The sequence below is a fragment of the Cheilinus undulatus genome, linkage group 17 (genome assembly GCF_018320785.1).
Source record: "Cheilinus undulatus linkage group 17, ASM1832078v1, whole genome shotgun sequence".
In the NCBI taxonomy this organism is placed as follows: domain Eukaryota; kingdom Metazoa; phylum Chordata; class Actinopteri; order Labriformes; family Labridae; genus Cheilinus; species Cheilinus undulatus.
Genome location: NC_054881.1, coordinates 26,613,750 through 26,625,167, shown reverse-complemented (window position 1 = coordinate 26,625,167; position 11,418 = coordinate 26,613,750). Strand labels below are relative to the sequence as shown.

Here is an 11,418-nt window from a genome sequence, read left to right as displayed (position 1 = left end):
AATATTAAACCAACTTTGTGGCAAATTATTCAAGAAGGCCACATTTATCTATTTTTTTTTCATTCACCGGACCGATTGTTAGCTTGCAGCGCCATCTGGTGGACGTTATATTTAACCGACTACTTTTATGATTTAGATGCTGACTGCCTCCCAACATGAGCAAAGCTGTACACAGCAGCAGATTAGGTGAATAATTCAGTCTTTAGCCACTTTAACAGTCTCTGTTATTGATATTGATGCTTTGAGATGCTTTAAAAAATATGCCCCACCTTAACATGAGCACAGTGATCCTTGAGCCTCTGCATCAGACAGTAGATTAACCTCTGCTATGTTAGGCCCCATCCTAAAGATCTGCCTGTTTCATCAGAGTGGAAGAATGGCACATAAACGACATAACAAAATATAACATCAACCTTTAAATAAGAGAAGGACTTTTAAAATGAAACACTGGCGGTTGCACTCAAACTGTCCTTCAAGCCACTTGGGGAGCATGAAGTGCTTCAGCGCCATCTAGAGTATTGAGTGGGAACGTCAAATATGTGCCGTGAACAGAGCGTGCTTGCGTCACTGTATGAGCCAGGTGAAATAAATATATTCTGATTATGCAGAGTGGTTGTAATTGAAACTGGGACTTTATTGTTTAAAAAACGACAACCTTGCCTAACAATAAATGCATTTCTGGGATAGCCAATCACGCAAGAAGGACATTATTATTTTAAAAAATGTATTCACCATTTTTGCCTCATAAAAATCGACCTACACCACGAGTTAAGGTAAGTCTTGCCTTAATCTTGTTTACTTCTGTCTATGGCTTACACCTTTGTCTGCGACTTAATGCATTATTTTCAGTGAAAATATTAGGACTACTGTTGTACCCATTTTCCCGTCCCTGAAGTTGCAACTGCTGTTGCTAATATAACAAGAGGACAAAAACCACAAAGATTTCCTTACTTTCCATTATGTTGGATAGGCTCTTGCTACTTTTTAAGATTGTACCTCAGGAAGAAGGGTTGACAGTGACTTGCAGGATTTTTTTCTTATCTTTTTTTAGGATCCAATATATTGTAGTAGATATCCTGGTAGTCCTTAGATCAGGGGTCATCAAGCACATTTGCACAAGGGCCAGATTTAGTCGACAGAGACTCTGGGTGCCGGACTTTCCAATAAACAAAACAAATATTTTGGCCTACATATTGTTGTATAGGTATTTGTATTTTCCTTCAAATCCCAGAGAATGGGGCCCTCCCAGATTGTTATTTTGCACTAATAACTCATATTTGACACTTTTAACCCCTTTTCTCTACTTCATTGGGCCATTTCTGCAACAATTTTTGCCACTCCTAACCCATTTTGAGAATTTTTGCCACTTTAAAACCAAGTTTTGTCCTTTTAGCCCATTTTGTTACTCATAAACCACTATAAGCCACTTTCCTGCCAATTATTACCCCTTATTACCTCTTTTTATGTGTTTAATGATCTTTTGGGGGCCGTACAGGAAGCTTTGAGGGGCCTGATGTGGCCCTCGGGCCGCCAGTTGATGATCAGTGCCTTGGATACTATAGGCAGTGGCAGACTCAGGATGTTTGAGGGACTGGAGCAAAAATGATTTGAAAATGAAAATGATAAAAAAACAAACAAACAAACAAAAAACATGGCAGCTGCTGTGCAGTGGGGCACCAGTGCACTACAAGTTCTCCAATAGTCAAATAGTTAGAAATCCTGGTCAAAATGTAAAGTTTTTTATTTGTATGATTATACCTACTACACCTCAGTAAAAACAAGGAATTACAAACCATTTAACCACTGATATAACAAATACTTAATGGGGGGATGCCATTAAAATGAACTTTATATCAAATAGTTTATGGCACGTTATTTATTTTCTTCACTCTTTGACATGTGGTCTCTTCCTGAAAGGACACCCTGCCACCTTCAGGACAATTTATCATGTACTGTCCATTTAAAAGGAAATCAAGACATACTGTCACTTTCTGTCTATTTGGAGGGAACTTAAGAGGGCACTTTTGTCTGCAAATTTTGTCCACTGAGAGGCAACAGAGAGGGCACTTTATTTCACTTTTATGAGGATCCTTTTTTTTTTTTTACATAAGGGCACCACTTTGCCCCTTTCACCCCTCTGAGTCCACCAATACTACTAGGCAATCTGTTTAAATTTGTACGATCATCATTCAGTAGTTTTACTTGGTTCTACGTGGCTCTCTGGGATATCTAGCAACTCAAATGACGTTAGCAGTTTTTTTTCAGGTTGCTTCTCTCATCATGACGACCCTTACTACATGAAGTCAAGCAGCAGAAGTTAAGCATCAATTAAAAAGTACATAAGGCCTGTTTCTAAGGGTGCTAAATGTAAAAAAGCTGTCTGTAACATAGACTGTTTTTATTTTGTTGAATGGGTCACTTGGAGCATAAATTCAGAGTGTACCCACATCACTGAGAGTAATCTACAAATAGGTTATAACTTAAGCTTGATACAAAATGGACATTATTTTAAAACTCAGATCAACCTTAAACAAAATGATAAAATTAAATAGGTTTCATCCTTTTGTTACATTTAAATCATAATGCACTGGTCATTGGCGGGATATAGGCCTATAGGATTGAGGCACAATATTCAAAAGTCTTATTTTATTTTTGTATTGTTCTTAAGTCAAACATCGATGGTCTCTTGAGTTTGGTGCTAAACTAATTATTAATATGCCCACTGGTTTAAGAGGTAGGATGGTGTTTATGTTCATTAGTGATTCCAAAGATGACATTGTTTCAAATCTTGACATCTTATTCTTTCTTTGTAACAGCTGAACCAAGTGTTACCCTTGTTTTAGAATAAAACAGTCTTTGGTGGTCAGATTGACTACAGAGCAGTTCAGTTTGTTCTCTTATGGGCCTATTTATGATCTAGTTCTTTTCTCACCTTCTTGATTTAGCATCCAAATGAGTGTTTCAGTCGATATATTGAAGTGTTTTTAGACTGGCTGAAGTGCCAAATTGTGTTACCTTCAATGTCATTCATCTGTGAGCAAAAACAGATAATTAATTGAACAGTAAGTGAAGCAGGATGGACTAGAGTTTAAGACAGTAGATTATCTCAGATGAAACAATGAATGCCCCTGATTCTTTTATTGCTGGGGCAAAACATCTTGGTCTGTTAGATCTTATTTTCTGGACACATTCTGCACTTAGAGTTTCTAACTGCTGCTTAAATTGTTGCATGAAAACAGAAAAAGTTTGACCACAATGATCTACATTCACCTTAAAGTTTGACAGAGTACTGCTAATGAGCTGCAAGGTTTTTTGAGGTGAGTAAATGACTGAAAAACTATTAGCTCACATTCATTTTGATTGTTTAACTGCAAAAAGCTGCTTCTCTTTTATCATTTATGGCATCAAGAGTCTCAAGGTTTTTGACTACTGGGTATAAAAGGATGTTATTTTGAGATCTTTAAAAAGTAACTTTAAATATAATTTTTTCAATCTCTTTTGGAGCGATATGTTGACCATACAATAAACAATTGTTAAACTACAAATGAGAATAATTTTTAGTTTTGGCCAATGGCCAATTAATTGTCTTGCTTACTGCAGACTACAAACAGTTTTTTTTTTTCCCTTAAATCTGATTCAGAGAAATGTTGACTAAACTTCATGGTCATAATAGTGGTTGCTTGAGATTCAGTTGACTTTGAATTCATTTTACGGAGGTTTTCTTTTTATTCAAAGTAGTATAAGACCTTTAAGTAGTCATTATGATACGATTCACTGAACTTAAAGAAAGACTAAGACTACAAGAACCTTTGTTAATTCGTTTTATTAAGGATTTTCTTCTGTACAAGAATGAGTTTGTGTTCCACATGTTAGCTGATCATCAGCTCTGTACAACCGTCTGTACAACAGGAGGTCAAACATTACTGAGAGGAAATGTGTTCATTAAACTGGTGGCTTTTGTAGAAGGCAGGTCTGAAGGTGAACCATGGATTGACAGATTGAATACACGCACGCATACACACACGCACACCTCTCCAAACTATTTACAGCAGGATGGCTGAGTGGCCCTTGTCACAGATAAATAGAGACAAACCAGCTCTGACACAATTCAAATATCACATAAAAAAAGTCTTTGAAAAGTCTTTCAAAGAAAAAAAGAAACTCAAACCATCCATAAAAGAGCCATTAAAAGGCCCATCTGGAGTTAGTTTATGTACAGTCTTATTTATAACAGCGCCCAAGGCTTCCTGCTATTAAATCATACAGTGCTGTGACCTTAATGAGGTCGACACCATAAACTCCATCTACTCAGTATTCACAGAGCTCACCTCAGCTGAAACCTTTGTCCCAGAGCTGACTCTGAACGTGTTAAAACAAGAAAATAGAACATTCTGCTTGGTCTTCAGAAAACAATGACTTTACACTTACTCTGTCATTCACCTGTTGTATGTTGTTCTAACAAGAGCTTTCTACACTGAGACACATTGAAATGCTTTACTTTGTGAGGTAAACAATCATAGATATATGTGAGAGAGGGATGTCCCTCTAGGTAAAATCATAAGTCTTAAAAACAAATACTGCATGGGGCCATATCTCACTAACTGTGTCACTCACGACACTGTTTAACTTTCAAATACTGTTTTGCACATTTGATATGAATTGTATTTTATGCCTTTCTCATTTATTTTTACAAGAAACATATAAAAACAAGTCTGTGGGATTTTTGCAAATAATTCTACAACAAATTAACACTTGAATGTTTGCATGATGTGTAGAGCAAAACATTTGTGCCTTTAAAATGTATTAAACTGGCATTTTGACAGAAATATTGCACCTTCTGCAATTTGAAAATTGCAGTAGGACATATTGTGTTTTAATCTAAATTTCTATTTAATGCCCAGCCCTAGTCATAAATTGTTCTATGTATGTCACATTTTTTTGTTTCTGTTTCTGTCCATTATTTTATTTTACAGCTAGCTGAAATTTGGCCCACTTTTTTCCTCATTCCTTGTTGATGGATTGTTTTTTTAATGAGTAGGCTGCAAAATAGTGAGAAAAATAGTAAAAGCTTGCAAATGTTCTCTAAAAAAGTAAGTTTTGTCATAGTGAGATGTTGCTTTTCCTCTCTGGTGTCATTTAGGATTAGGTCACAGTCAACATGGATTTAATGATCCTTTACAAGTAGGCTCAGACCAACATCATCTTCACCATGTTACTGGAAATCAGCTGAAATCTGAGTTTGATTAACAAACACTGTCATCTTAACAAAGACTGGATTAAAAAAGTCAGTACAGCATTTTCAAAGTTATTACCAATCTCTGATGTTCTTGGTGTGAATTTAAAGCCACTGTATTCATTCTCAGCAACTAAGGCCATTTTCATCCCCAATCACAAGGCTAACAGAACATAACAGATTTTCAGCACTACTTGACTTGACCTGATGTGAAAGAAACTAAACCAATGTATGGTCCCACAAGCTAAACAGTGTCAAAAAATAACTGTAAATAAATATAGTAACATCAGACATGGTCAGTCAAAGAAAAAACATCTGTTTAAGTTTACAGAAGGTAGTGTGAGCAGTTGATTATGTGCTGAGGTTTGTAACACGTTAGTTTGTCACAGTAAATTGTTAATGCAAGCGTTTGTTAGCTCATCTTTATGCACAACCTTCAGACAACTGGTTCCTTAAAACAGCACTGTAAAATCTGCGCTCAGTCTGCTGCGTGGCTCACTATGATACAGTGACTATTCTCATTTTTCACATTTGTTGTTATGTTAGAGTTGTGTAAACCCAGGAGTCAAAAGGTGACCTAAAAACTATGGGAACAAAATGAGACAATGTAGGGAATGAAACCAAAATGGATAATGCCTCAGAAAAATACAAATAAATAGTATTTTGCAGAATGAATCCAACATAAATCCCTCTGTTATTAACAGCACATTTGTTGCCTGCAGCTAGATGGTGTTAACTTCTTCTTTCAACACTAGGTGGCAGCAACAGTTACAGATGAAGAAAAAGAGGAGAAGGCAGCAGGTGCATGTAAACTATGATAAAGGTATATGTGGGTCCCTCTGACACATTAAAGCACAAAACAAATAAATGAAGGTATGCATCAGTGACACAAAGGTGTCTGCTTAGCAGAGAATAATGCCCAAACTCATCATTTGTCTCCAAAAGGCAGGAAATTGGTGCCTTTTCTAGCGAAAGCTTAGTTTAAAATATTATTGATTTCTGTATCTGTGTATTGAGTTATTTTGCTAAACACTTAAAGTGCGAATACAACACTCATTTGCAGTTAAGGGACATAACATAGCAAAATTTCTCTGCATTGAAATTCAGCCACTGCTTTAAAAGTAGATCTGAGTAAGCAGGTGCAGCTTATGAGAAATATAAAAAAAAATCAGTCAACTGAATGTACATATAACAGTACATATAAAGTCTTGCTCTCCTCCTAGTTCAGCTGAAAACGTTTTTTCAATGTGACTTGAGCTGGAACAAGCAGCAAACACATTATTTAACACTTGGAGCTATACTGGAAATTAATCAAGATGAAAGCCTAACAGTGACAAACAGTGTTGAACAGAAGCTTTCACAACTCTGAAGTATGGTGAATTTATTTCTTAATCATCAAACTTGTATTGACAAGATGGAAACTAACTCCATTTCAAAGATAAAAGCCCAAAGAGCAGTTTGTTTGTCATGCTGGCTTGATTAACACATCAGACTCATTCAGGCACAGGTTGGTGGTTGCTGCTTTGCTCTGCTCTGCCCCAAATGTAAACAGAGTAACCCCTTTAAAAAAAAATACTGTGATTTTGCATTGACAGTTGTTAAACAAGATCAGCTGGTGGATAAGCAAGATGGTCCCAGTCATTGATATAGTGGAAAGATGGTACTCAGTAGTACATTATGTTCCCCTGTCTGTTTTCTGCTTATTGACACCTGGCTATTTGTGCAAAAAATATGTTTCACTTCTCCCTCTTCACACTTGTTTGATAATTTTGTCTTTGTTTTCACCGGAGAAGATCTGAGGAAACAGAACCGTGTTTTGTTTATAAGAACCCTGATTGTGTGGATATGACAAGCTGTAACATAAAATGTGCTGGATTTCTCTTCTCTCAGCACAACTGTAGTTTCTGAAAGTGGCCTCAGGATGTTGTTTTGTTGTGCTTGATGATGATGAACCAAAACAGAATGGGAATAGAAAACATAAGCAGTGGAATAGCAAAAAACTGAGCTGTTTGCTTTTTTACGTCACCGTCCTGCTCTCACTGCTTTCTTTCTCTTTGCTTCTTCTGTGTTAACACATTTCACATTTAATTTCTGAGGCTTATCAGACTAATGCTGTGTTGATTCTTCAATTCCTCCAAACTCAAGTTCAGCTCTGGGGACTTAAGTTTTGAGTCTGAGGGTTGAAATGCTGTTTAGTTTGAATCTAGTCCCCTTAAGCGACTTGCTCAAGTTCAATTGCCGCCTGGCTCTCTTTAAATCCATATGTGATTTCTAGGACTTCTGCTCTGAGGTGGCGGCTGGCGTGGCCAAACTCTCCGGCTTCACAATTTGATAGGTGATCAAGTATTCTGGGTAAGCCTGAAGACAAATGGGAGGTAAACAATTATGTTGTGACAAATTTATATGCACATGCACTTTATTTGAAAAAGTGAAACAGATGGTAAATATTGATTTATTAGTAGTCTTTTTTTAATTCAAAGTTTATTGCATTCTCTAGAGTGAAATGTGTTTGAGTTATTCCAATTATTTAATGATTTTTTCTAGAAAAATAGAAAATTTACATGAGAAACTGGTACAGTTACACCTACTTATTTGGTATTTTGCATTTATCCCAAACTTATGATCATAAAACAAAAGTGTGTGCGCACTGACCTGCTCCCCTCTGTAGATGACGTACTCCGCGTACGCCAGTCCGTTGACACTGGGTCTTCCTATGACTGAGTGATGTCCTGGAGGGGCATGGGCCATTTTCATTGCACTGAACTGAAGAAACGATTTCCCCAGTGTCACTCTGCAGAACAGCATCTGCCTAAGATGCAAATACAGAATAAGGCTGGAGAAAATGCACAACTCTATACAGGACAGTCTGACAGAAGAGGATGGCTCTGTCAGTAACAGGCTCATTAATTCACACTGCGTAAAGGAGAGTGCACAAGTCTGGAAACTTTCATTTTCATTGGCTTTTTAATGGCAGTTAAACTGTAAAGTCTGTCCACTTCATTAGATCTCTTTTTCTCCCTCTTCAGTAATACAATCACCTTTGGTGTTGTAAACACTTTAAATTTCCCTGCTGTGTGACTAAAAAGATTTTCTTACTCTTCTGCAATAATACAACTTTTTATCTATTTAGCTGATGAAAGGCTAATTCCTTTTTTTTACCCACCTGTGTTTAAATTCTATTCAACATAACTACAGAGGCCTCGGGGAGCACAGACTTCTGCCCACACCAATAATCCAATCTTTTACGACATGCATTACAGTGATTCCAAACTCTTTCAACTTTAGGTCTGTTTATGTTTTCTAAAACTTAATTTGGTAAATATTTTAGTCTAATTGCTGCCCTATTCAAAAATTAATGGTTCTTTTTTTTTTTCCCGGCTACAAACTTCCACACAAGTAGTCATGAAATTGGATCATCAGTTGCAGGAAATAATGCAAATTTCTAAAAAGTAATCCGGAGCTTTGGAACACCTCCAATAGCAGCATATCTGTCCATTTTTTAAGGTATTGGTGAAGCTGTGAAGCAAACATCCAAAAAACAGGTACGTTCTGCTTTTTTTGGGTTATGTTTCAGGGGAAGTAGTCTTTGAAATAGTGGAACACTGATTCAATTTTTTTTCTGGTCTGACCTGCTGATATTGGTTGTGCTTATTATAGATTTTCTTTTTTTACAAAAAAAAAAAAAGACAGCAAAATGGATTTGTACCGTTTTTAATGGCTTTGCATTTTATGTTAATAGTTAGGGATGGGTAACATTTAGGTTTTTTCTGTTTTATATGTCACAGCCTTTAGTTAAGTGGACGACTGTGGCTCTGTAGGTAAAGTTGGTTGTCCCGCAATCGCAAAGTTGTGGGGTGTGTCTCACTTCTTTTGTTATATGGCTAGTCCCACCCACCAGAGACTCACGGAAAGACCGAGGAATCGACGAAGACGACTGAAGCCATAAGGCCGACAATTAACGGTCCATGGGACATCCTTCCCTATGCACTTGAAGCGACATCAGTTTATGATGCCGGTGCCGCCTGATCGTCAATCAGCTGTCAGGAGGCATAAACAGCTGATTGTGTCTGCGTAAATTTGTCCTGTATTTATTCTAATCTCCACATTTATAGTGTTTAGTCTCAGTGTGTATCAGAAAACACCTGCGTGAAGAGAAATCTGCATTATATAGAAAACATGCAGACACTTTTTTACCAGCAAATGCTATATTATAAAATTATTTATTATCCTAATTATTCAGTGTGAAGGCTAATGATCAAACCTGACGCTCACTAACGATCAGACTGAAACGTTATTTACCCTGGGATGATTTAAATCGTGTTTCTTCCTGATATACTGCTGCTGTCTGACTTTAATTCTCTTCATAATCTAATAAACAGAAATAACTACTAAATAGACTACTAACCCACCCAGCAAATATTAGTTGTAAAGACATTAAAAAAAACATCTCCACTCTGTCTAAAAAACGTGCAGATTTAATAGAAAAGTGAAAGGTTAAAAGATTTTCATGTTGTTGAAAAGATGTCTCTATAAAGACGTGGCTGTAATATGGTCATATTTTAAACGACTATTATTAGGCTAAATTTGGACCAAATCAGACAGACAAAACATGGCTCAACTTTCCACGACTACCTTTTGACTAAATTAACACTGACCAACTGAATGTAGAAAAAAACCTCTAAATGATGTCAGGTGTTTGGGGGGAAAGAGAAGATTTATATCTGGATCTTCTGATTTTATGAGCTTTTAACATGGTTTATGTTTGAAGGTGAATCCGAAAACAAATCAAATATTTAACTCCATACTGATTCACTCTTTTTTATTGATTTTATTAAATGTATTCTCAGTATTTCACTATAAATGCTTATTTCAAACACTTCTTTTAAATCCCAACCAGTTAATGAGCCTTTTAAAACTTCTGATGTTTCTATTCTGTTTAGAGTCCGTTGGGTTCGTTCATCGTCTGATATAAACTCGGTTTCTCCTTCATTATTTATCTCTGCTGGTGCTGTGAAGTTTCACTGACATCCACTGTGTAGCAGCGTCCAATCAGAGAGTGATATCCAATAAGGGGGCATGTCTTTGAGTAAACAGAGTTCCGGGAAGCCTGCTCTCATGTGTCTTTGCTCATCAGTCTTCAAATCTCAGTCCTCGGTCTTATGGCTTGGGTCTTAAAACCACATAAGGTCTTTGGCATGGTCTTTAAGATGGCGGATCGGAAACTACTTCTGGTTCGAGCGAATCCGTAGGATTGAGGACCGATCTATAAGAGACTTGGGATCTGGCTTATGATTCAATCCCCAGCTCCTGCAGTCACATATTCTTTGTGTCCTTTGGCAAGACGACCCAAAATTTGTTCCGACTGCCTCAGGCAGGCAGTTACATGCAACTGCCTCAGCAGTTGTGTGTAAATTGGGGAAGGGAATCACTAGTGGCCCCAAAATACGATTTTATCACGATTCTTGGGTCATGATTCAATATTATTGCGATTTCAAACATTTTGCAATACAGTGAGTATTGAGGTACCATATATACCATATATTTTCATGTAGCACTGCTTGCAAACCCCATGTGTCATGTCCTTCTCATTTGGGCCCTGCTTGCATCCCTAATGCCCTTCCCCTGGTGCTGCCATATTTGTTGTACTAACTTTCACCTGCTCTATAACCGTCACCTCTGCCCACATTGCTGGACAAACAATTGTCCAAACAATTGATTTTATTTTTCCATTTCATAGACCTCAGTTCATTTAAGCAATTAACTGGAAAAAATCGATACTTGGTGGATGAGACGATACGATATATCACCATACAAAATATTGCAATACTATGCTGTAGCAATTTTGGTGGAGAAGGCTCTGCTCTAAAGATGCTCCCTGGGTTAGTCATCCTTTGACGTTTCAGGGAGCACATAGCTTGAAACCCCCATATGGATAGATACATTTATGACAATGCAAATTAGATACAATAAAATTAGTTAAAAAGCAATTAATCTACAGTAGCATGAATCTGAATATGAGGGTGCAACAAGCTTAATGCTATAGAGGAGGAGGCTGGGGTGGAGAAGGTTAAGCTTTGGCAGCAGCGGCAGCATAGTGCATTAATGCAAGCAGGGATTAGTGAAAACTATGTCATATTTTAATACACCACTGTGTTGACAGAAAGAGCTGTGATTGACTGTGGGAG

General features: G+C 37.1%; 1 protein-coding gene across 3 annotated transcripts in view; it reads right to left on the bottom strand.

Annotated features, from left to right (window-relative positions):
* Window positions 1-4,912: 4,912 nt before the first annotated feature.
* The window catches only part of LOC121524976 (poly [ADP-ribose] polymerase tankyrase-1-like), a 140,159-nt gene continuing 133,653 nt past the window's right edge, over window positions 4,913-11,418 (bottom strand). For all 3 annotated transcript variants that reach the window (XM_041810632.1, XM_041810635.1, XM_041810634.1), the window contains 2 exons: window positions 7,886-8,042; window positions 4,913-7,591 (listed from right to left, as the gene is read on the bottom strand). In XM_041810632.1, the coding sequence (XP_041666566.1) occupies window positions 7,505-7,591; window positions 7,886-8,042 (244 nt within the window). In that variant the 3' untranslated portion in view covers window positions 4,913-7,504. The remainder of the gene's footprint in view (window positions 7,592-7,885; window positions 8,043-11,418) is intronic.